This window comes from Pelobates fuscus, chromosome 6 (genome assembly GCF_036172605.1).
Source record: "Pelobates fuscus isolate aPelFus1 chromosome 6, aPelFus1.pri, whole genome shotgun sequence".
NCBI classification, from domain to species: Eukaryota; Metazoa; Chordata; class Amphibia; order Anura; family Pelobatidae; genus Pelobates; species Pelobates fuscus.
Window position 1 is genome coordinate 211,579,977 of NC_086322.1, and position 26,946 is coordinate 211,606,922.

Here is a 26,946-nt window from a genome sequence, read left to right on the forward strand (position 1 = left end):
GAAATGATCGCTCAGGGTTTCTGTATATCTCTCGAAGAGGGAACTTGCCAGCATATCGGTTCTGGACTGCCCGTGTAGGTGTGATCAGTCTGATACATGAATGGTTCCCTTTGTAATGGCACAAATAAGCAAAAACATGTTGAGACCTGAGCTTTTTCAGAGTCCTCATATTCTCAGTTTTTGTTGCAAAACTAGTTACTTGGCTCTCTTCCAAGTTTAATACAAAAATATTTATAACACACGTGCACACCAAAAGTAGTAAAAATATAATTAATAGAAATTACCCTTAACAATTGCTTAGATTGTAAGAAGACCCCTCCAGTCTTCTTGATAAACATATAAGAAATATAATTTAAAAATAAAAAATATAAAATATTAGTATTTTAAAATCAAATATAGCACTGGTGGCTAAATTGCACTCACAAGAATGTATTTGATTGCAGGCGTATAAAATATCTTTAAAGATGAAAAGAACTGTCTCCTCTTCTCTTTTATCCCTTAAAAGGAGATGGAAAGAGAGCAGTGGCGTACATACCAGGGTCGCAGGGGTCGCGGCTGCGACCGGGCCCGGCCCACCAGGGGGCCCGGCCGCCCTGTGACCCAGGTATGTACCCACAGGGCCAGCCTCTTCTGCTGGGGGGCCCAGGAGCCGGCCACCTCCGGGCCCCCAGAGGCTGGCCCTGCTGTCACCCGGCTGGCTGTCGGGCGCGCGAGGGAGCACTGTCCCCTGGGTGCTCCCTCTTCAGCTCCCTCGCGCACCGCACTGAAACCGGAGCCGGAAGATGACGTCATCTTCCGGCTCCGGCATCAGTACGCGGCGCGCGAGGGAGCTGAAGAGGGAGCACTCAGGGGACAGTGCTCCCTCGCGCGCCCGCCAGCCAGCCGGGTGACAGCAGGGCCAGCAACACCACTGGACCCCAGGGAATCCCCCCATCTCTCCCACAGGTAAGGAGGCTGGGGGGATTAAATAAAAAAAAACAACAACAAAACGTGTGTGTGTGTTAGTGAGTGTGTGTGTGTGTGTGAGTGTGTGTGTGTTAGTGTTAAGAGTGTGTCAGTGTTAGTGAGTGTGTGTTAGTGTGTGTGTTAGTGAGTGTGTGTGTGTGTTAGTGTTAGAGTGTGTGTGTTAGTGAGTGTGTGTGTTAGTGAGTGTGTGTGTTAGTGAGTGTGTGTGTTAGTGTTAGAGTGAGTGTGTGTGTTAGTGAGTGTGTGTGTGTGTTAGTGTGTGTGTTAGTGAGTGTGTGTGTGTTAGTGTTAAGAGTGTGTCAGTGTTAGTGAGTGTGTGTTAGTGTGTGTGTTAGTGAGTGTGTGTGTGTGTTAGTCTTAGAGTGTGTGTGTTAGTGAGTGTGTGTGTTAGTGAGTGTGTGTGTTAGTGTTAGTGAGTGTGTGTGTTAGTGTTAGAGTGTGTGTGTGTTAGTGAGTGTGTGTTAGTGAGTGTGTGTTAGTGAGTGTGTGTTAGAGTGTGTGTGTTAGTGTTAGAGTGTTAGTGAGTGTGTGTGTTAGTGAGTGTGTGTTAGAGTGTTAGTGAGTGTGTGTGTTAGTGAGTGTGTGTGTTAGTGAGTGTGTGTGTTAGTGTTAGTGTGTGTGTGTGTGTTAGTGAGTGTGTTAGTGAGTGTGAGTGTTAGTGTTAGAGTGTGTCAGTGTTAGTGGGTGTGTGTGTGTGTTAGTGTTAGTGTGTGTGTGTTAGTGAGTGTGTTAGTGAGTGAGTGTGTGGGTGTTAGTGAGTGTGTGTGTTAGTGAGTGTGTTAGTGTGTGTGTGTTAGTGTTAGAGTGTGTGTGTTAGTGAGTGTTAGAGTGTGTGTGTTAGTGAGTGTGTGTGTTAGTGTTAGAGTGTGTGTGTTAGTGAGTGTGTTAGTGAGTGTGTGTGTTAGTGTGTGTGTGTGTTAGTGTTAGAGTGTGTGTGTTAGTGAGTGTGTTAGTGTTAGTGAGTGTGTTAGTGTTAGTGAGTGTGTTAGTGTTAGTGTGTGTATTAGTGAGTGTGTGTGTTAGTGAGTGTGTGTGTTAGTGATAGTGAGTGTGTGTTAGTGTTAGTGAGTGTGTGTGTTAGTGTTAGTGAGAGTGTGTGTTAGTGAGTGTGTTAGTGTTAGTGAGTGTGTGTGTTAGTGAGTGTGTGTTAGTGTTAGAGTGTGTGTTAGTGTTAGAGTGTGTGTTAGTGTTATAGTGAGTGTGTTAGTGTTATAGTGAGTGTGTTAGTGTTATAGTGAGTGTGTTAGTGTTATAGTGAGTGTGTTAGTGTTATAGTGAGTGTGTTAGTGTTAGAGTTTGTGTGAGTGTGTGTGTTAGTGTGAGTGAGTGTGTGTGTGTGTGTTAGTGTGTGTGTCTGCTACTGAGTATGTTTGTGTGCATCTGTCACTGAGTGTGTGTCTGTCAGTAAATGTGTGCATCTGTTCATGAGAGTGTGTGTGTGTGTCTTAAGCACTTACCTTTCTCCAGCGTCGGACTCCCTTAACGCTGGGGATCTCTCCGTCCCCATCCGCCTCTCAGCTCCGAATGCACATGCGTGGCAAGAGCCACGCGCGCATTCAAACCGCCCATAGGAAAGCATTACTCAATGCTTTCCTATGGACGTTCAGCGTCTTCTCACTGTGATTTTCACAGTGAGAATCGCAGAAAATCCTCTAGCGGCTGTCAATGAGACAGCCACTAGAGGCTGGATTAACCCTCAGTGAAACATAGCAGTTTCTCTGAAACTGCTATGTTTTCAGCTGCAGGGTTAAAACTAGAGAGACCTGGCACCCAGACCACTTCATTGAGCTGATGTGATCTGGGTGTCTGTAGTGGTCCTTTAAGTGTATGTGTTTATGCATGCACTGGCATACATACCGCGGTCGCACGGGTCGCAGCACTGCGACCAGGTGCCCGCTGCCATGTGTTGCGGCCCCAGCCTGTGCAGAGTAAGCGCTCGTGCGGGGGGAGGGGGGGCCCCGGATCAGTTTTCGCACCGGGGCCCCATGGGTTGTGTGTACGCCACTGAAAGAGAGACACATACATAGTGCACCAGTATAGACAATGTGAAAAACTTAAATTCAGATTGCACTCACAAGATAGATATGAATTTGTGGCACATCATAATGTAAATCCTCTGGGGCCATGGTGACAAATGGAATCCCTCTATTTCAAGAAAGAGGTGTAGACAAGCCGAAATCCTTATATCTCTTCCAAGTTTGCATCTAAAAACAATCTAAATGTGCAGATTCATTTTCTTGAATATATACTTTCCAGAGCTATGCAACCTTGCTCTGGTTTAGAGGGCTTGTGTGGCTGTAGAAAGCTGTAGAAAGCTGTAGCTGTAGAAAGTATCTTTAGTATATTGTTTTAAGAAATTGCATGTATATACAGTAGAATATTATACTCATTATTATGTGGGATAAATATTCACTGATTAAAATATAACTTTTAGGAGCTAAGCACTGAGAGCAGATGGACGCACATGTAAGAGGCTCCGTGCACTACAGCACTATATCGATCTATAAATCACAATTCACGATCTCAACTTACCACAGCGAGGGCCCTGGATAACAATGGGTCGGAAAACAAAAAAGCCGAGACCCGACAAGCCCAGACTGGGCATGAATATCGGAGAAATGCTCTGCCAGGCACATGGCGCGTTTGGGCTCCAAATGGGTGACAACCTAGACTCCTACTCTGATTCCTCAGCTTGCACTGGGCATGGGCAACGCTGAAAAGCTGTCCACAAGTCGCCCTAAAGTGGTCCCCTGAGGTCCTGACACGGCACCAGTGACTGCTGAGACGCTGAAAGACATGCTGGCAGATCTGAGGAAGTCCATACAGGCAGATGCACACAACTCGCTGCACAAAACAGCACATCAAGCAGCACCTAAACCGGCGCATAGATGGGATCCAGTCAGCGTTACCCCTTTTGTCCCTCAGAAGCCCTTCTCAGAGGCCTACACAGCCTCCACAACCTGAGGCTGTATTCAGCCCACAGTGTACAGGGCATTGTCTGCTAGCCAGAACTGAACTTTGTCCCCAGATTACTTTCAGTAGAGTTTGAACCAAAAATATGCATGGCCTTTTATTCTGGTTTTTTTTTCTTGTTTCTCTGTTGTATGTTCTACCTTGTTTTGATATATACACAAGGTAATGATGTGAGAGATATGGCACACCACGCAAACTGAAAAAAAAATTTACAGTATGGCCAACCACCTCCCCCCCCCCCCCCCCCCCCGCTTCTTCACTATAGCCCGATTGCAAGACAAAACACACAATGACACAGAGGCGTAAAACTAACGTAGCCATCGGCCATCAGTCAAGATCTCACTAACCGAGCAGCACAAGCCACAACTGGACTGATGGCTTAAGCATTGCAAATGGTTCCTTATATTTCTTAAACTCTATGTTTACATCTGTTCTTAGTTTTCACAGCTCCCGGCTACTCAAAATAACGAATACACTTGCGCACTCAAGCGGATCGTGACTGTCTTTAATGGGCGCTTATACGCCGTACTCTCTCTGATAGCCTGTGGTTGCTAGGTTAAATTGCCTTGCCTATAGTTCCTACTCTATATACCCCAAAAAAATCTCAGTTCATTGGTGCACTCGCATTGCTTGACATGTAACTCTGTCGAATACCGTGTCTTAATCTATATGTCATTATGTACATTACAATCTTATGTCTCACATGCCAATGAGCTGAACAAAAATAAAGAATAAAAAAAATATATAACTTTTATTTAAATTTTAATCAATAAAGTGTGGATTGTAAAAGTAACATATAAAGTTAATCTGCACAATTAATGCAAATGAACCACTAAATGAAAAATAAATATATATGTATATATAAAAAAGTAAAAAATAATAGTGTTATATAAGCAGATTAACTTTACCTGTTAAATTTTAAATAAAAGGTATATTTTAATCAGTGCCTATTTATAACACATTTGTTCTATTCTTTCAATTTAAGTGCTCAAACCCCTTGGTCCAGTAGTAGACCTCCTTTCTATCATAAAGTGTTATGCTGTGTTAGACAAGAAGTTGTATTCTGTATATACTTTTTCAAGCATATTGAGTCATCCAATTTCCTGCACCAACAAAAGTGGTCATGTGATCTTTAACTATGCAAAGATGTTTTATTGAGCCATTGCAAAGACTCTTTGTTTGTGAGTATAATATTATATTTTTAATACAAGCAATTTCTCAAAGCAATATTATAATATAGATACTTTCTGTCTTCTGAGCTATATCTAGAGAATAATTAAATATATATCTTGCCGAAAGTGAGGGGTTGCCTCTACGGACCCACAAGTCCTCTAAAGTTAAACCACAGAAAGGTTGTATAGCTCTGGAAAGTGTACATACATAAAAAAAACTTAAAGGACCACTCTAGGCACCCAGACCACTTCAGCTTAATGAAGTGGTCTGGGTGCCAGGTCCTTCTAGGGTTAACCCATTTTTTTCATAAACATAGCAGTTTCAGAGAAACTGCTATGTTTGTGAATGGGTTAAGCCTTCCCCTATTTCCTCTAGTGGCTGTCTCACTGACAGCCGCTAGAGGCGCTTGCGTGATTTTCACTGTGAAAATCACAGTGAGAGCACGCAAGCGTCCATAGGAAAGCATTATGAATGCTTTCCTATGTGACCGGCTGAATGCGCGCGCAGCTCTTGCCGCGCGTGCGCATTCAGCCGACGGGGAGGAGAAGAGGAGGATCGGAGGAAGAGAGCTCTCCGCCCACCGCTGGAAAAAGGTAAGTTTTAAACACTTTCCCCTTTCCAGAGCCCGGCGGGAGGGGGTCCCTGAGGGTGGGGGCACCCTCAGGGCACTCTAGTGCCAGGAAAACGAGTATGTTTTCCTGGCACTAGAGTGGTCCTTTAATATACTGAGTATGCAAACACAGTATACACAGTTACTGTGTTAACTGTCATTAACAAAAACAGTCATTAAATACATGTAGTAATGATCCTGAAACGTGGATTCTAGTTGGGTAGGATGAGGGGATTCTTTGCTAATCTTTCTGCAATTTTGGTAAGAATGTTAATGTGGATTTGGGAATTGTCATTGACAACAAATTAGGCAGCATAATGCAATGTCAATCGGCAGTAAGGTATTGTCATGTATAAATAGGGGCATTAATTCTTGGGATGAAAATATAATTTTGCCTCTTTATAAATTGCTGGTAAGACCACACCTTGAATATGCTGTTCATTTGTGGGCATCTGTTCTGCAGAGACGGGCTAGAAAATTGATAAAAGGAATGAAGCGTTTTAGTTATGAAAAAAGGTTAAAAAAATTAAATCTCTTTAGTTTGGAAAAACGGCGCCTCAGAAGAGATATGATAACATTATACAAATATATTTAGGGCCAATACAAACCTTTATCTGGAAATCTATTCATAAACAGGACTATACATAGGACACAAGGTCACACGGCAAAGAAGAATTTGTTTAACTGTAAGAACAATAAGTATGTGAAATTATCTGCCTGAACAGTTGGTTTTATCAGAGTCCATAAAGATGTATCAACAGCAATGGGATAAATACTTGCAAAAACATAATACGCAGGGATTTAATTTTTAATTAGTAGGGTAATAGCTTCCTGATCATTGGCGATATCTAACTTCCATTCTGGGGTCAAGAAGGAATTTGTTCCTAGTTTGTTGCATAATTGGAAGCACTTCAGACTGGGTTTTTTGCCTTCTTTTGGATCAACAGCAAAAACATAAATGAAAAGGACTGAACTTGATGGATGCATGTCTCTTTTCAGCTATGTAACTATGTAATGTGTTTACGTATATTAATAAGGCTTCACACACAAACCGATCTAACCATACATGCATAGCATAGGTTATCAATCCATTCAAGTTATCATTTATCAGTCTTCTTTTGAATATAGTATGTGGTATAGCATGACTTATCATTATATCTTGCTTTTGTATGACATTTGCTTCAGGTGTACAGCTGACAGTGACGGATGCAGACACTGCACCAGAAGATCTGTTTTATGAACTGGTAGAACAACCTCGACATGGGCTTTTGATGAAGTCTGACTCTGGCATACAGAGCCCTATGAATGCAGGTAGGTTTGGATGGAAAAATGAAAATGGTTGGAAAATTAATCTATTTAGAGCTGAAAGGCTAAGGCTAATATGGTTTTTGCTTTTGACACGTCTTGTCTTATTAAGTATACAGACTTCCATTATCCTGATGGTAAACAGAAACATAAATTTGGTGAGGTGGGATCCCTCAGAATACTCTTGCGACCCATTTTGTTTACTCTCCACAAGTAATCCAGATGTGGACCCCTTGCTCACGGTGCTATCAACTATGCCTCACTGATGATGCCTAACAAGGCTGAAACAATTGTCTGGGGTTGCTGTGTCTCCGTGCAGAGGGAACTTGCTTGCATTTCGGATCTGGACTGCCTGTTTGGGTGGGACCAGTCTGATATGTTTCAGAGATGTTCTCTCTGTAATGGCAAAAGATGAGCAAAAACCAGCTTGAGTTCTGAGCGGGGACCTACCGAAGGGTAGGCTATTTCAGTTGCTGTCCATTCTCAGAATACTCTTGCGACCCATTTTTTTTGCTCTCCATCAATATAATCTGTTCAACCCTGTGGGGTGGATAAAATGAGTACCATTAAATTGGGTAATAACCGCACTGCATGGGGGTGACACGAATGTACCAGACCTCTGCTAGCGCTTCAGGGAGGATCGAGGTATGTTCCTCCACGTTTGGTGGACGTGCCGATTGCTCAAATTATTCTAGGAAGCGGTCAGTCAGGTAGTGGGGAGATTATCGGAGGAACCCCACCAATGGATCCAATGACCTGTCTACTACACCACACCCCTATTGCAGTGCAGAGCTACAAACATGTGTCAATTCCACGACTCAGCTAAAGTGGTAATCTACTGGTGGCAAATGCAGGCACCTCCGCTGAAACGGTGGGTGGAACAAGTCGAAGACACCAGGAAATCTGAGGACTTTAACGCCACCACTGTCAGAGACAGAGAAAGATACATTCGTTGATGGTTCTACTGGCTAGAGTTCCTGTCTTTGGCAGATTTCACCAGATTCTTGAATGCCTAACTGGTCTATACTGTTCCTTTCCCTGATACTCTCCTCTACACTTATATGTTTGTTTGTTTTTTGTTTTCTCTCTCACCCTCTCCACTCTTTCTCCCCCCTCACCCCACCGATATTTCCATTCCCAATCCTCTTTCGCTTTTACTCCTTCGCTCCCCCCCGGACTAGCTACCTTTGTCGTTTGCTGCACGCAAATGCTTGATATACCTCCAGATGGGTGTGCTCCACCCAATTATTGATTACTTGTGTCGGAACAAGGGAATTTAGGTACTTTACTGGTTAATGGACTGATCTGCATATGCAAATATTCTCAACTGACGGATTACAAAGGTGTTTGGAATACACTGTGTGGCTCAATATTTACAGGCTAATATCTACTTATTACCTGATGTTACAGGATTATTTTGTTTTTCATGTCACTTTTTCTCTGTGAAGGGAAATCTGCTTTGTGTACACTGGCTGTATCAATAAAGATCTATTTCACACAAATGACCACAAGGTTCATCAAAACTCTCATCACATTACTGCCAATTCTAAGACATTGCTAAACTGTGCTACACTTCTCATAGACACTAAAACATTTTGTAAGCCATACATTTTACTAACCTGTCTTGCCCTGACTAATTTACTGTAGATTTCTTAACTATAGTATATGCTTAGACGAGGATTAGACTGTCCATGCTGCATACTCTTGAGCTTTTAATAGCTCTGAAAAGGGTGAGTGTGTTTTTAGCATATCAACTTAACTCCTATATTGTATTTTCATATTGTGTTGTATTTGAAGATCCCTACAGAGTATATGTATGTATAATTACATATAGGTAGTCTACGCTGGTTTTGTTTCGGTCTGTGTTTTTTTTCCTGGTGCGGCTAATCATCTTGGTTTTGTTTTTTAAATTGTTGTCACAAGGTGTGAGGAATCCTTGTGAGATTTACTGCTGCCCCCTTGTATCATATAGTAAGCGCGCTTAACAACCAATTTGCAACTACTGAAATGGTGTCTACTTCACAGCTTCTGTTAAAGCTAATTAAAGTTAAAGTTGAGAATAAATAATTCTTAACATAACTATTAAAACAAGAATTAATAGTCAGGCATTACAAGTTTTATGTTAGCCACAAGATGTGTTCCGCATTGTATTTAAATACACATAATGATTATTCAATTCAATCCGTAATTAGAGAGGGAGTTGTTGGCAGTCTAATTATTGCTAGCAATCGGTAGAGTCATCTCTTAGGGGTTACTGATTTTTTAGATGATTTATATCCTTCTTTAATTTTTTATTTTTTTTTGCAAATGGAAATGTGCATAAATGCCAGGCACACAGATGTTTTCTAAACAGCTTTTTATTTTTTTTTCTAAAAAGCAATGTACTTTTATTGCACCTTAATTTGTCTTTTTCATGCATTGCTCAGTTTGGAAATTTCCTGTACACTTTTATGAGATTACTCAAGATGCTTACCAGATGCTAGGAATAATTTACTAGAAGATGTTGTTCAAAGCTTCTCTGCTTAACCAATCTTAACCAAAAATCACTCTCTTTACAACTGATGTATGGTCACCGTAAAACAACAAAAGTGTTATCTGCATTCATGGTTTGTATTTTTTTTAAATAAATGTTATTAATCACGTGTATGTTTTTGAAGGTGATACATTTACATATGAAGACATCAACAGGAATGCCCTGTATTATGTCCACGATGGATCAAATGTAAAAGAAGACAGAATGGAGATAGCAGTGACAGATGGGATCACCTCCACTACAACCCTTCTTAAGGTGGTAGTGTCACTAGCTAATGACAGTGGACCACGTCTTGTACCTGGCTCTATGTTGGCCATCTCAGTGACTGGAAGGACCTCGGTTACCATAACAAGGTCCCATCTTGCTTATATGGTATGTCACATTTTATCATTATCTCTCGTAAACTGCATACATATGGTTTCTAACTAAAACAGTTTTCTATGGAGGCACCTTCTTTTTTGTTGAAGAGTTGTAACAGTGCATTATCTCCTTGAATTTTGTAGCCACGGTTGGTTCCAAGACTGCTAAGCAGTGTTCTGTTTGAATGTCGTACCACATACAACACAATGTGCCACTCTATAACTTTTAATTAGCTTCAATTAAAAACATTACTTATTCTTAACTGCTGACAAAATATGAAAAAATGCAACAGGGGAGATATATTATGTTTCTATGTTAAGCATTACCAACTTTCCTGGAAGTTGCTTACTCAAACCAATAGCATTGTTGACTGCCCATCTATTAACATCTTAAGGATTAATTAGATTGTTGGCTGTCATCACAAAATGGTCCTTGAAGGTCCTATTTCCAGCATGAAATGTCATACTTGTTGAACAGCAACAGCTCTACATATGCAGCCCATTGTTACTAAAAGACCTAAACTTCTGGAATAGGATAATTAAAAATCACTTATATTAATATTACGACACACTCTAAAAAAACAAACAAAAAAAAACAATTAATTCTAAAAGGTTTGACTTCTAAATGTAATTTTTTAAAACAAATGGATGGATTATCAATACAGGGGAAGCCATTATTCGACAGCCTGGTAATAAAAAACTTGAGGGAATTTAGTAATAAAGGATGCAGAAGCTTTGGCAGGCAGCTTGTTAGCATTTTATAACCATCTCTGTCTGAATCAATGCCAGCAACAAGAATTATGCACATTATTGTATTCACACAGGATAATAACTCTCCTGATTTGAAAATACGAATCCAGTTGGTGACGGAACCCATGTATGGCTTTCTGATAAAGGCAGAATCAGGTGAAGAGGAGGAACTCTCTGAATTCTCTTTTTTCACCATGGTTGATATTAATAACCAGAAGATTAAGTAAGTACTTGGCACACCCTGAATCAATGCAACTGTGTGTTTTTTATTGCAGCTGAACACTAGAGAACCCAGTGATATCCATACAGGATGTGATCAAGTTAGCGTGGTCTTTATGAAGCAGGCTTAGCTGAAACAGAGTTTAGCAAGTTGTTGCTGAGTTCAACAGCTGAAGTTCTAGGCTTAGAGAATAATCAAATGTATACAGTAGACATAGAGCTAAAGTGTGTGTTAACTTTAATAAGCTGTAGTCCTACTGAAAGGTAAGCTTCCTATCTAATTAAATTCCTGGATTTGGTCATACTGCTATAACAATACTCTTGTAAAGTCCAATAACATTTTAAAACTACATAAGTCCTTTAAAAAATATTTTTAAAAAATGCAGAGATGATTTCTCTGGGAACAAAGCACAGCAGATGTTCTTACCTAACGCATTTCACTCAAGTATGCTTGCTTTTCTGCATACCAGCATACAGTATGATCTTGTGCATGGCAACTTGCATTAAAGTTACATAGTTACATAGCTGAAAAGAGACTTGCGTCCAACAAGTTCAGCCTTCCTCACATTTGTTTTTTGCTGTTGATCCAAAAGAAGGCAAAAAAAAAACCCCAGTTTGAAGCACTTCCAATTTTGCAACAAGCTAGGCAAAAAAATCCTTATTGACCCCAGATTGGCAGTCATATTTATCCTTAGATCAAGCAGTTATTACCCTACATTGAAAGATTATATCCTTGAATATTCTGTTTTTGCAAGTATGCATCTAGTAGCTGTTTGAACATCTGTATGGACTCTGATAAAACCACTTCTTCAGGCAGAGAATTCCATATCCTTATTGTTCTTACAGTAAAAAAACCTTTCCTGTGCCTTAGATGAAATCTTCTTTCTTCCAGTCTAAACGCATGACCTTGTGCCCTATGTAAAGTCCGGTTTGTGAATAGATTTCAACACAATGGTTTGTATTGGCCCCGAATATATATTTATATTATGCTATCATGTTCCCTCTCAGGAGACGTTGTTCTAAACTAAATAGGTTTAAATTTGTTAACCTTTCTTCATAGCTGATATGTTCCATTCCTTTTATTAATTTTGTAGCCCGCCTCTGCACTTTTTCTAGTGCCATAATATCCTTCTTTAGAACAGGTGCCCAAAATTGCACAGCATATTCAATATGTGATCTTACCAGTGATTTATAAAGAGGCAAAATGATATTCTTATCCCGAGAATGAATGCCCTTTTTCATGCATGACAATACCTAACTGGCCTAAGCCACTGCTGATTGACATTGCACATTGTTGCATAGTTTGTTGTCTATAACAATTCCCAAGTCCTCTTCGTGTGTTGTTATCCCTAATTTGCTTCCATTAAGGGTATATGTTGCTTGTGTATTCTTTAAGCCGAAGTGCATAACTTTGCATTTTCAACATTAAATTGCATCTGCCATTTGAGTGCCCCGTCCTCCAGTCTATCTAAATCCCTCTGCAGCAAAGTAATATCTTGCTCACATTTTATTATTTTAGTTTTGTGTCATCTGCAAACACTGAAACATGACTTTCAATGCTTTTTTCAAGATCATTTATAAACATGTTAAATAGAAGGGGTCCCAGAACAGAACCCTGAGGGACACACTTGCCACCTCGGTCCAGCTTGAAAATTTACTATTAATTACAACTCTTTGTACTCTATTCTTAAGCCAATGTTCTACCTAAGAACAAGCATTTTCATCTAGACCTATTTCTTTCAGTTTGAACACTAATCTATTATGTGGAACTGTATAAAATGCCTTGGCAAAATCCAAATAGATCACATCCACTGCAACACCCTGATCTATACTTCTACTTACTTCTTCGTAGAACGCAATCAAGTTAGTTTGACATGACCTGTGCTTCATAAAACCATGCTGATTTGTGGGGATATTTATGGGATGATAATAGTAAACAGTTGAGAATTGCCCACTATTTCAACTCTCTAGATCCCAAAGATCGTTATCATGTAAATGAAATGTATTCCATATAAATAAAATCACAATTTGTTATAAAAAAATATACAATTTATTGTGACAAATTAAATAATAATAATATGTAACATGCGTGATAATAATCAATGAATATTTAGTATAACATAGTATGCAATACAATGGCAATGTTAAAACACGTTCCAATGGTTAACAACTTCAATTTCCAGACAAGATTTATGACGGTACTTCAGAGACAAAGAAAAACTTTCTTTCACAGAGCGCAGAATTCCTCAGAATGCAGCAAAAGGCCATAAAACTTTAGCTAGCAGTTAACTGAATAACTGAGTAACCCTTTCAATGCTGGCTAGATCCTCCTAGGCATATAAGATCTATTCTCATGTAATTTTCTTTTATTATGGCATTTGCGTTATGAGGTACAGAATGAAGAGAGGAGGCAGTGTGGGGTAATACAATTGGTGGAAACAAGATGGTACATAATACACTCCTTCAAAGGACTGCCATATATTTTTTGTTTTTTTGAAACGTCGAGTAAACATTGTTTTACAAGCAATTGTTAAAGACATGTGTAAAAGTTAACAGGTTAGTCATGCTACATGTCAAGCAGCACTGACTCTCGTTCAGTATATGTCAACATAGTAAAGGTAGCTTACGGCATGACAGGTCAAACGCTCTGGGAAAAGTAACTGTATTCTACCACAAATTAATAACATTAAACATATTCATATTCACACGGTTAAACTCAGCTGTAGCGTGCTATAGTGATAAATTACTGCTCCTATTCTAAGGCACGATGGAGAAGAGGCTAGCTTAGTGCATCATGTTTAGAGCAAGTTAGGTATTCATCTACCTTGTCCTCGATCTATAAGCAGGCTTGTGTTGCCCTAGAAAATAGTACAGGCTAGCAATCCATAATAAGCGTGTTAGGGATGTCAAATGTGTTGTGCAAGATATCATATAGTAAGGCATAAACATACTGTGCACTCTGGATATAAAGCATAGTTAACAGGTTAGGCTGGCTGTCGGTTTAGGCAGCTTTAGGGTACATTGCATGCCTGATAAAGACAAAAAGGGGTCCTCATAGAAATCTGCTAAAATGCTAGGGCACACTTATGGAGTTGTCGACATGCTTGGTAAAAAAAAAAAAATTAACAATAAAAATTAAGTAAGAGGTCAGGCCTAGGTAGCGAAATTAAGAAAGGCAAACATGACTCTAGGCTTACAGTCTCATAGTATCATAGTAGTTAGGGAGCGTCCAAAGTCCTGTTCTGTGTCCAAGCTGGTAGTTGGGCTGCGTTTTTTTCACCCTATGCCACTGGTGTGTTGTATGAGGTAATCTGCTGTGCGGTCTTGCATAATGATCATGTAGGCGTTTCGTGGGCCGCGTCGGCTCCCACTCCAGCCCCAGGCCTCTTGGAAGGTCTGCATCCGTATTCCACAGACTCCGACATGTCGTGCAGCCGGGTCTTCCCCTTCATGGGCGCTACGGAGGACCCCGATGTTGCGCCGCCGCCAGCGGCGGGTGGGTCTCCGGCGTCGTGGGCGATGCTGTGGGGGTTTACCCCTCTTGGCCTTCGGCCCAGGTAGGCAGGGATCCTGGGCGGTGTGTGCTCCAGGCTGGGGTCTGCCCGAGCGGGACACGCTCGGCCCTTTCAGCTCGGCTTCCCTCACCTCCCGCGTATGCTTCGGTGCTTGCTGCACCATACGCTGCTCCAATTGCTGCCAGAAGCGCTGGAATGCTTTGTCGATGCGTCGGAGGGAGCGCTTGATCATGTCGTCGCCATGGCCCGCATCCACTGGCGCCATTCGTGTCGCGGTGTGCATGCTAGATCCGCATTGTGTAGGGCCTGTGTCTGTGCAGGCTTTTAGGGTGTGAGCGAGAACCTGCTGTCCGTCGATGGGGACCGGGATGACCCCCGCCGGTCCAAAGGGGGGGGAACAAGGGCCCAGTATCGAGTGTTCAGGCGAGGATGGCTTCGGAGGAGCGGCCGTCTCCTCCGCGCCGGCCATGCTTGTAGGCCGCATACGGTACTCGGGCGATTCTCGCTTCAATTGTGGCATGTTTAGTACCCGTCGATTCGCCCGGGTGTCACCAGTAGCTCAGTGGCCCTTGTGAGTCGAGTACTCGCAATGATTTGCTGATTTTGTCCCTTTATCTGCTAGTGAGTGCAGGAGCTGTGTCCACAGGCATCCACTCGGCTCAGCAGCCAGGCCCCGCCCCCTATTCTCATGTAATTTTAAATAACATAACATTTAAACCAGCTCATTAGTCATTTCCTGGAACCATCCAATAAGAGTAATCTACCATATTCTATAAGCCGAGTTTTAATTTGCCTAAAAACATATCTTATCTTATTTTAGAGCAAATCAATACACCTGGATAAAAACAATGGTATGCTTACATGTGATAATATCACCTTAAATATATATATATAATTATTCTTAATTCCACCTGCAGAATGGAATGTTTATAACTATATATTCTTTAGTTAACTAAGATTTCTAAATATTGAAATCTAACCGTGATTTATCCAGTCATATATCATGCTATTAGAATTTTTTTTATTAATTTATATTAATTAAATGAAACCAGCATATTTACCAGTTAAGTAGGTATTCTCATCAGATAAGTAGGTGGTCTCAGGAAGTTGTTTGTCATGGGTCTCTTTCTCGCTCTGACTCACTTGCTTCTTTCTGACTCCTTGTCTTTTACTTCTCTCCTCACTTAGCCTGTGATCCTGATTTTTAAAGGGCCAGACTTTCTGTTCGTCATTACTTGATAAGCCAATAGGAATCTGAAGGTGTGGCCACCTTGCAAATTGCAGTTTAGGTATTTGGTCCATAGAGGGCAGTCTTGTCTCACTAAACTTTCCTATCCAGGAAACAGTTAACTTTTCCTGATGACGATTTTGACGTAATTTGGCTTATCTAAATGGCTGCCATAATTTTAAGTTTACTTGTCAGTTCAAAGCATTTGCCTCAGTCTTTGTGTCTGCAATTTCTGTCGTAATTTCTAAAACTGACAGTTTAAACTTAAATTCAACTTTTACTTTACAATGAGACCTTGTGAAATTTAGAAAGTAAAATTAATTACTGAGTCTTATCTGGTCACTGGTGTCTGGCTTTCTTGTGTGAAGCTAACATTAAGAAGAGTATTCCATCCCCCTTCTCTGCTAGACTCATTGTATCACTTGGTTTGTTTATATAATGCATTCCTTAGCTCAGGCTATGTGGTTAGTGTTACAAAAAGGATAGAACTTTGTGTCTTTGTTAGCTTGAAGATAGCAAAATGGAGTCTGCTCTGTTCTGAGTGACTCAGGTAATATACACTTTTAATTTCTATCATAGCACAAAATGTCTGCCGATATAAATATCCTGACAGATTTTTGCTGTGATTAATTTTTTTCTGGATTTAGCAAGAACTCTGCAGTTCCCCCATTTAATGCTCTGCTCTGTGACACCTCAATTGTGAAGAACACTTGTATACCATGACTAATTTAATTCCCTGTATACCTGGTCCCATTCTTTGACGCTGTTATGCATTTACTTTACTCTGTTCGCTTTACGTTTGTTTTAGGTATTCTTCGGCAATTGAAAATGAGAGCCAGACCATCACTGATATATTTCATTTCACCGTCTACAATGCGGACAATGAGCGCCTTGACAATCAGATGTTTACCATAACCATTATACCGGCCAGCAGACAGCTTGCCTTCATTAAGTCTGAAGAAAAGATATCTGTAAGTGTCCAACTGCTGGATTGTTTGTACTTTATGTGCCCCTCTACAATGGCAGTCACCAATTCACAATTCTAGACCTTATATATTTTTTTATATCTTTCATGTTATATATATATATATATATATATATGTATATATATATATATACTCTTGGGAATTTAATATTTTTGGCCTAAAGACCTGAACTGGAATTTTTCAAATTTGACTATCATGGCCTAAAATGTCAAATTCACTTTCAATTCCCAACGATTCATACTTTAGTGAGTAATGCTGTCAGTTTAAAAAAAACAATATTAATTTAGCTTCTGTTTCTTAAAGTCATTTTGTTGCTCTAAAAAGTTATAACGTGTTAATATCATTCCTTAAATGTATCTCTCAGGTGGAAGAAGGAGGGAGGACACTCCTGTCTCAGCGCTACTTTTTAGTTGCAGATTCATTGACTTCCACAAGACATCTAAGAATCCAGATAATCAGCCAACCACAGTTTGGATACATAGAAAATATTAAAAATGGTATGTTTTTGTTTTTTTTCTTCCAGTTTTCTTGCTTTGTGAAATATAAAAATATGAGTGAATGTTACCTAAGAAAATTAACCCCTTAAGACCGCAGGACGTACTATGTATACGGCATAGTACGTCCTGGGCGGTCTTACCCCCCACGTGGCCGGCGGCACATGGCCGCTGCAGATCGCGGTCGGGGGGCATGCCTGGCCCCCCAGGCAGCCCCCCTGTGCCTGGGGACCGCGGTCTGCAGCTTCCGATCGCAGTGACAGGCATAAAAAAAATATAAATACGTTAAAAAAAATAAATTTAAAAATTTAAAAAAAATAATTAAAAATATATATATGTGTGTAATTTCGTTCTAACTGTATTTTGATATTAATATATATATATTGATATAAAAATACACGTAGAACGAAATAATATATATATGTATATACCTAAGTATATACGTATACATCACTATATGTATACCTATATATAAATAAAAATAATTGTAAAAAAATTATATACATATATATACATATATATATCCATACACGTGTATATATAATAATTTTTCATATATATTTATGTAATAATTTTACATAATTAGGTATCCTAATTAATTACAATTAGCGGGACCTGCCTAACAACCCAGGCCGAAAGTATAGGGAATTTAATTTGCTAGCACTATATTTAACCCTATAACTTTCCAAGACACTATAAAACCTGTAGATGGGGTGTACTGTTTTACTCGGGAGACATCGCTGAACACAAATATTTGTGTTTCAAAACCGTAAAATGTATTACAACAATGATATCGTCAGGGAAAGTGAAATTTATTGAATTTTTCGCGCACAAACGGCACTTAAACTGACTATTTTTGCTGTAATACTTTTTACTGTTTTGAAACACAAATATTTGTGTTCAGCAAAGTCTCCTGAGTATAACAGTACACCTCATGTACAGGTTTTAGGGTGTTTTCAAAAGTTACAGAGTCAAACATAAGGCTTGTGTTTCAGTTTTTTCACAGTGAAATTTGCCAGATTGGTTACGTTGGCTTTGAGACCGTATAGTAGCCCAGAAATAAGAATTACCTCCATAATGGCATACCATTTGCAAAAGTAGACAACCCAAGGTATTGCAAATGGGGTATGTTCAGTCATTTTTAGTAGCCACTTAGTCACAATATAATATATATATAATATACACATTTTTATGGACACTCTCAAAGTCCAAGTCCATTAAAATAATGTTAAGTTCTGCCATTGTCTGAATGTAGCACATATACATACATTTATTTACATGATGTAGGTTAAGCACGTCAAATTCAAACGCTAACACGGGCCAAATAAAAAAGATTTAAGTTCATGTGGGCCGCAAAAATAAAACTTCAGTTTTCATAGAAACGTAAGTTTATTCAGAAAAGTACAGTATAAGAAAGTTGCCTTACTAACACTGGATGTCCTCATGCTTGTAGGGATTCAAAGTAAACAAAAGAGCAAATTTATATTAAGGAGATGTGCATTTGCATATAACCAATGTTTCAGTCCAACTACCTCTGCATATTAAGAAAAGTTTAATGGGACTGAAATGGTGAATGTTTGCTGTTACACAGCTGTAAAAAACAAATTACATGGATTTTGAAGTTCTATGAGTGTGTCCTTCACTTTGGCTCAGATCATAGAAAAACATTGTGAGGCTATTGTGCATTTGTGGCAAAAAGCTGCACGGCCAATCAGCATCTCCATGGGGAGCGTTTATCACCTCCATACAGACAAATCTAATACACTGCCCCCTAACCCCATTCTAGAACAATGCCCCCAAATCCAATACACTGCCTCCACTCTAATACACTGCACCCTACTCCCAATATAATACACTGCCCCTTAATCTAATACACTGCTCCTCCCTCCACTCTCTAATTGAATACACTGCCCCCACTCCCACCACTCTACACTGCCCTCCCCCAATTTAACACACTGCTCCCCACAACACAAATACACTGCCCCTCCTATTACCACTCGAATACACTACCTTCCCCTAATTTAATACACTGCCCCCATCCCTCCCCAAATTAATACACTGCCTTCCCCCCAATTTACCACACTGCCCCACTAACTTCCCCAATTTAATACACTGGCCCCTGCCATCCCCCAAATTAATACCCTGCCTTCTCCCTCCCTTAAATTATTACACTGCCCTATCCCACCCAAATTGAATACACTTGCCCCCTCTCTCCCCTGAATTAATACAGTGCCCTCTCCCTCCCTCAAATTAATACACTGCCCTCTTCCTCCCCACAATTAATACACTTGCCCCCCTTCCCCAAATTAATACACTACCCTTCCCTCCCCAAAATGAATACACTGCCCTCCTCCCTCCCCCAAATTAATACACTGCCCCCCCAAATTAATACACTGCCCTCTCCCTCCCCAAAGTTAATACACTGCCCCCCCAAATTAATACACTGCCCTCTCCCTCCCCCAATTAACACACATGCCCCCTCCCTCCCCAAATTAATACACTTGCCCCCTCCCTTCTCCAAATTAATATACTGGCCTCCTCTTTCCCCCAAATTAATGCACTGGCCCCCTACCTGCCCCAAATTAATACCCTGGCCCCCTCCCTCCCCTAAATTAACAGACTGGCTTCCTCCCTCCCCCAAATTAATACATTTCCCACTCTCTCTCCCAATTTAATACACTGCCCCCCTCCCCAGTTTAACACTACTCGGGAAAATCCCCCAAGTCCCTTTTCCCCTACCTTAAGATGAGCTGCCTGTCCTCCAGTTCCAGCTCTGCTCAGACAGCCACTCTGCGCTCTTGTGGCAGTGGGAGAGAAGACAAGAATCAGACAAGAAAGATCTTTCCTGTCTTGCGGTTGGTAGCAGCTACAGCACAAAGAGGCCCCTGGGCAGGCGGGCCACAAATGTACTCATTGTGCCTGGCTTGGCATTACGCAGTCATGCTATGAGAAATGTTTTTTGGGTTTGTTTATTTTTAGAATTAGCTGTTAATCAAATAATAATTTATATGTAGAACTAAGTCATTGTAATGGAAGACATGAGAAGCACACATTTACTCACGAAACATGATGATTACACAAGGGAATTGCTAAAGTATAGCTGAGCATGAAACATCTCCAGTTAACCTACTTTTCCATGTAATTTATTTGGTCTTAAAATGTGCAGTTCCAAAACCAATTACCAACATTTCACTAAAGTGCTTATTTGGTTTGTTTGTTTGTTTTTTGGGGTTCTTTTTTGTTCTTGATTTTGTTTAAGGTAGACAGACATTTGCAGAATAAAACAATCCATGTGTTTTTGCAAGTTGCGATCCATAAGAATTCAGTAATGACTGAATGGACATCTCTGAACATCTCAGCTCAAGAGAAAATCGCAACTCAATAATTCAATGCAGTCTGCTGCAACTTATTGATTGTTAAAATACATACATTTATCATAGTAGATAGAATTCACAGTCTAGGGAAAAAATAACTAGAAATGATAAATGAGATCCAGGTATTTCCTATGTATTTATTGCATTAATGTGAAATAGTAGACATGTAATAAAAATAATTATCTTAGTAATAATATTTATAACCTCCCCCATTCAAAACTTGTTGTCATTGTCAGCTGGTGCCTTGTACTTGTAGCCCAGCAGTGCTGTAAGGAAAGCTTGAGTTGAGAATTGTCTCTGCTTCCTTCCACTTAAAGAGACACGCACATTGCACTATAACAGAGACAGAGAATAGAGCCAGACTGCTTATTTCTCAGAATGCCACCACTAAATTGCTAGGAATTAGTGGAATTAGTGCACATCATCAACAATAGGGTGATCAAGCTAGATGGGGGGTCAGTTAAAGTAAACCTGTCATGACAAGATTACATTTATTGTTATCTCTTTAAGCAAAGAATGCATTCCTTATCTTAAAGATAAATTATATATTTAAATTCCATAGGAGATGTACATGAATAGTCACATACCCCCTATATCCCATCCCCTCCAAGGTGTCTGGCCTTGCACAGGCTTACACTTTGCTTAGCAGGGCACAACACTTCAGTGAGGTCGACACACTGACAGGGTAGTGCATCTAAACCAAAACACAGTCGTCTGTACTCTTGTAGAAGAAAAACAACAGCAACTACATCACATGCTGTTTATTTTTTGTAATAGAGAGCAGGAGAACCACATATAGGAAGTTTATTCTGATCTCCATTGTCACTCATTTCTTAGAACTTTATTGAGAAGAAAATCTAAACATTTCCTAGCAATTCTGCCAATGTATAATCCATAAAATTGTCATTACCATACCAGTCCACTTGTCTAAACCAATGGAGGCTGGTCAATAGGGGCAGGAGGGACAGTTAAAATAAAAGTCTGTAGGTGTGGCGAGGATTAATGATAAGTGTGTGTTTAATAAAAAGCATGCTGTTCCTTTCCTGATTAATTCTAGAGAATGATTAATTATGGAGAGCCTCACCAACTAATCATGTCAAGATACTGGAATAGTTTTGAAAAAATGGCCCTCACATGGGTAAAGACACCTTGGAAATTCATAGTCCACTCCTAAAGGATTTATAATGTCACCTATTGGGTTGGCATCTGACTGCGAGATCTTGGACACCATAAAAGACAATTTACTTACATGTGGCAGTGTCTGTGAGAATGTTTTGGATGTGTGTCTGTAAGTGCATTTGTGTATGTGTATTAGTGTAGCACGTGGGCGCCAAGTGGACTAACTCCAGCCGTGATGATAGACAAAACACCTTAAAAAACTACCTCATACATGAAATAAGAGTTTATTTATACCTGATACAAATGAGTAGGAGTAATTAGAATATTGCACCAAATGAATGGTTATTTAATTGTTTACTTTTTTATTTATGGGGAACCCCGACAAGGTGAGCCATAGACTTGTTAAAAAAAAAAACCTTAACCTCTTAAGGACACATGACATGTGTGACATGTCATGATTCCCTTTTATTCCAGAAGTTTGGTCCTTAAGGGATTAAATCTCATCATCATTGACAGCGCTTTATCAGTATTAATCCCCCTCAAACCGTGCTTCTCATAAATTGATAGGACATTGGTCTGAATAAAATATTGTTTGTTTATTCCATGGATATGTTCAAGTTACCTCTAGGTCACTACCTGACCTTCTGATCTAGGCTTTTGTGAAAATTCTGATATAGTTATTACCCACTAGAAGTGTTATATGGACCATATTGGAACCAAGATATAACTATATATTATGATTAACCCAAACAAGCAATATTCTATTTATGTTGGTATTATTATACAGTAACCAGATTGCTTTATCATCTTTTCCACAGGCAGACAGATATCTCTTAAAAATCACATGGAATCGGATAGTACATTCTCATTTCAGGACATTGTGGAGAATCACATCTACTATGTGCAGAGTGTCCATGACAGTGTAGAACCCAGTGTGGATTTTTTTAGCTTCTTCATAACAGATGGAACCAGTCAATCTGAGGTCCAAAACATCACCATTCTCATACAGGTTGGCATAGCTATAGCAATTTAAATGTATATATACCCACTTGATATTTGTATGTCAAAGACAACTATTGATTGATGCTCCATTGTGGGCACATGTTCTATTACCATTTTACAGATTGTACCCGAGAGATCAATAGTATACACAGTGGTGTATTTCTTGGTTTCCCAGTAAATATACATGTATATGATTTGTATTTTTCTTTATTTATTTTTTTACTTTAGGGCAAGAATGATGAACCTCCTCAGGTCTCCTTAACACCTTTGCGAGTTCATGACAATGCAGGAGCAGTGATCCGAAATACTTGTTTAAGTGTCCAGGATGTTGATACTCCAGATAACGTGCTTACTTTTATTATAACCAAGACACCTGTTAATGGTATGATATCTCTGAATGATGCATTTATGGTATAGTATAATTAAATTATTTATTAATCACTTAATTAGCTCAATATGTGGTCCAGATTGAAGGTAAATCGGTGTCCATATGTAGGGGGATTTTCTGCAGTGCCTCATCTCCCTATTATATACAGACATTGATCCTATTGATCAACACCCATTAATCTGGAGGAGTGAACAAAGTGTATTGCATTATGAAATAGTCTGGAAAAATAGCTTAAATATATAGGATACATATAAAACCAGTCTTGGTAGTCAGACCACTATTTGGTGAACTAAAAATATAACATTTAAAAAAAAAAGTGCTTCTAAAATAAAGAAGGTATTCCATTAGATACCTATATGTAATGTAAATTTGTAAGGCAAATTACAAATAAGGGTGCTGAATAACATCCTAAAATAATATAAATCTATTTGTGAATCAGTTGGATTGCAAGTTCTGTCCTTATAATTTGATATGTGTCGGACATAGAAGAAGTACATTTGCCACATGATTTCTGTGATTTGATCAGTTTTTTTTTCTGAAAGATTCACACTTTAAACAGAAATCAATTTTTTAAAGATTCTCTAAAATTGTACTGGGTCATGCATCTGCCACGACAGACATCCTAATTTAGTGGGTTAAAATGATTTACAGTATAATCGTACATACAATTTGCTAAAGGTGTATAAAGTCCTATCTAAATGTACGGTCCTTGTCTTTGCTCAGGAATCCTACGGAGAAGGCAATTCTATTCGGAACCCTTGGATAATGGTCGGATTCTATCTCAGGGGTCTTCTTTCACCTACCAAGATGTTCTAGATGAGTTGATTGTGTATATACCCAAAATCGTGACCATTGCTTCAGACGAATTCCAGTTCTCTCTCTCAGATGGCCATTACACAAAGACTGGAAAGGTAGAGATCTCTATTGAACCACTGAAAAAAGAACACCCAAGATTAACTATCAACAGAGGCCTACAGATATCAGCAGGTATTTGCTCCTCCTTATTATTTATACATTACCCACAAAGTTTAATGTAAATAACATAAAACATGCCAGCGCATAAATAATAGATCTGTTTCTAAAGCTGAACACCATCCATTATTATTATTTCTGCTTCTCTGCTTTTGTGTTATATAAGCCTATATCACATGCTAGTAAACTTTAAGAAAAATCTTGTGATACATTTATGGATTTTAATTTAATTTCCCCCCATGCACAGTAATGCAGTGCAGTCCATATTCTTCCTTTTTGAAATGTATGTAAGCATTTTCAAAAGAATATATAACAAACTTTGCCTTTCTTTTGCTGTAGGCTCCATTGCTACAATCACAGATCAGCATTTAATGGGTATAGATATCGATTCAGAAGACACTAAACTCCGGTACATCATAAAGAAGGATCCAGCCGTGGGGCGACTACAGATGTCAAAGAACAATAACCTAGTACAGATTTCTGTGAAAGGACCTGTCAATAGCTTCACCCAGATGGATATAAATAAAGGTCAGCTTAGTAATATTGTTTGTATCATACATCTGGGGAACTTGGCAAGTCGAACTTGAAGGATTTCCTAAAAAACAGGGTTAGAATTAGTGATTTCAATGTATAGTAATTAGCTGCCAATACAGCGCCTGAATTATAATTTTTTTGAATTTATATTTTATTAAATTGTAATAAAAATACACAGTTTGATACATAACCTCTGCTAGGAAAAATAGCTATTTAAACTCCATTCCAACCTACTCACACATGGCTATGGACATAAAGAAATGTGTATTTTTTAATGAAATTAAATTGTTTAGCGAGGAGCAAAATATAAATGTGAATATGCTCAAAAAATACATTTATATATTGTTTTTGTGGATTTAATAGAATAATGTTATTCCCATAAACACAGAGTACTGATAGAGAGACCAGCTATGTAAACCAACGACAATCCATTTTTTAACTTCACATGAGCTGACCAAAGGGTAAATACAATGTGGGATACCTGTGATATGTTTCTGTTTGGTGAATGAAAGCATGGGCTATAGCAGGTTAATGGGACAGGGTTTACACAAGGATGTAGGGATGTTATTGGCCCGTTCTGAGCAATAGAAGATGTTTTCTGTTGGAGTAAGAATGAAAATAATACATTTGTTATCTGACTATTTTGTAGGCCATCTTCAATACAAGCATGAAAAAGGAGAAGCTGGAGGTAGTTTTGCTTTCAAGTTTGATGTAGTGGATACAGAGGACAACAAACTGATTGACCAGTCCTTCTACATAAGTATATTAGGTGCGTATTGGGGTACCCTCAGCACGTGACATGCTGCTCGCATTTCTGCGTAATAAACTTCATACCATCATGACATCATAAAGGCATTTCCATGTTCTATAGAAAACTACAGATCAATATGCAATCCACAGGGAGCGTATTGCATGGTGGAAAAAGAGCATCATGCATATTTTTTCTTAGAAAAGGATGGAAGAATGAAAAAAAAACAAAAAACAATAATCAATGCTTAATTTAAACATATTAAATGACCGTAAAGAGTAACTGTGTGAGTTTAAAAAGAGTGTTTACAGACACAGAAATAGAAGGTGCTGTCAATCTGATGTGTCACTTCCAAAGTCAGCAGAAGGCAAAACAAGATGAAAAAGCAAAATCCCCAAGCACACAATTGTAGAGCCAGTTCACAGTAGGGAAGAAAGAGTCAGTAAATCTTCCTCTGCTTCGCTTGAACTGCCTTTATAAGTGTGTGTCTGGGGATTTTCTACATTTCTTTTTTTTATATTTGTATCAGCCAAATAGCAGAAGAGAAAAGTAGAAGAAAAGTTAAGAGGAACAGATGTAGAGAATAGAAGAAAGAGGAAACGCAGGCTGGCAGAGAATCCAGATGAGTCTCCTCTCTCAAGCTTATTTTGTCATTCCACTGATCTTGGTAGAAATACTACAGTTGATAATGATGGCCTGTTCATATGTCTAGGACTTTTATACATTGTTACTTTCTCTGGAATCACTGCTGTTTTCTTCAGTCATCAACATTATATTTTATTTAGTTTACCTCCTTAAGGACCTGACTGTTTTTGCGATGTTTTACATTTGCGACCAGGCCTCTTTTTACACTTTTGTGGTGTTTATGTTTAGCTGTAATTTTCCGCTCTCTCATTTACTGTTCCCATACAATTTATATTTTTTTTTTTTCAGGACAAAAAGGGCTTTCTTTACATACCATTATTTATATAATCTCATGTAATTTAATTTAAGAAAAATATGAAGAAAAATCTTTTACTCGTCTACAAAAGCGAATGAAAAAACTGCTAAATAGAATTTTGTCCTGAGTTTAAAAAATACCCAGTGTTTACATGCTTTTTTGCTTTTTTTTTGCAAGTTATAGGGCTATAGGTACAAGTAGGATATTGCGGTTTCAAAACATACATTTTTAAAATTTATCAATAGTGACATTGTAACACTATTAGCTGTCATAAATCTCTGAATAACACCCCACATTTTTTTAAAGTAGACAACCCAGGGTATTCAATATGGGGTATGTCCAGTCTTTTTTAGTAGCCACTTAGTCACAAACGCTGGCCATAGTTAGCGTTCATATTTGTTTGTGTGTGAAAAAAGTAAAAACCTAAATTGAACGCTAATTTTGGCCAGTGTTTGTGACTAAGTGGCTACTAAAAAAGACTGGACATACCCCATATGCAATACCTTGGGTTGTCTTCTCTTGCAAATGGTATGCTATCATGGGGGTAATTCTCATTCCTGGGTTACCATACGCTCTCAAAGGCAACGTAACCAACCTGGCAATATTCAATGTAAAAGTATTTGACCCATATATTTGACCCTGTAACTTTCAAAAACGATATAAAACCTGTACATGGGGGTAATGTTATACTCGGGAGACTTTGCTGAACACAAATATTAGTGTTTCAAAACAGGAAAATATATCGCAACAATTATATC

At 39.1% G+C, this 26,946-nt stretch overlaps 1 protein-coding gene across 1 annotated transcript in view; it reads left to right on the forward strand.

The window, feature by feature from the left end:
• FRAS1 (Fraser extracellular matrix complex subunit 1) overlaps positions 1-26,946 on the forward strand; it is a 425,273-nt gene that overhangs the window by 333,526 nt on the left and 64,801 nt on the right. Inside the window, exons 37-46 of the mRNA XM_063458710.1 lie at positions 6,908-7,033; positions 9,685-9,932; positions 10,744-10,892; positions 16,440-16,602; positions 16,982-17,114; positions 22,423-22,613; positions 22,835-22,988; positions 23,718-23,981; positions 24,306-24,494; positions 25,150-25,269. Coding sequence (XP_063314780.1) covers positions 6,908-7,033; positions 9,685-9,932; positions 10,744-10,892; positions 16,440-16,602; positions 16,982-17,114; positions 22,423-22,613; positions 22,835-22,988; positions 23,718-23,981; positions 24,306-24,494; positions 25,150-25,269 — 1,737 coding nt within the window. The remainder of the gene's footprint in view (positions 1-6,907; positions 7,034-9,684; positions 9,933-10,743; positions 10,893-16,439; positions 16,603-16,981; positions 17,115-22,422; positions 22,614-22,834; positions 22,989-23,717; positions 23,982-24,305; positions 24,495-25,149; positions 25,270-26,946) is intronic.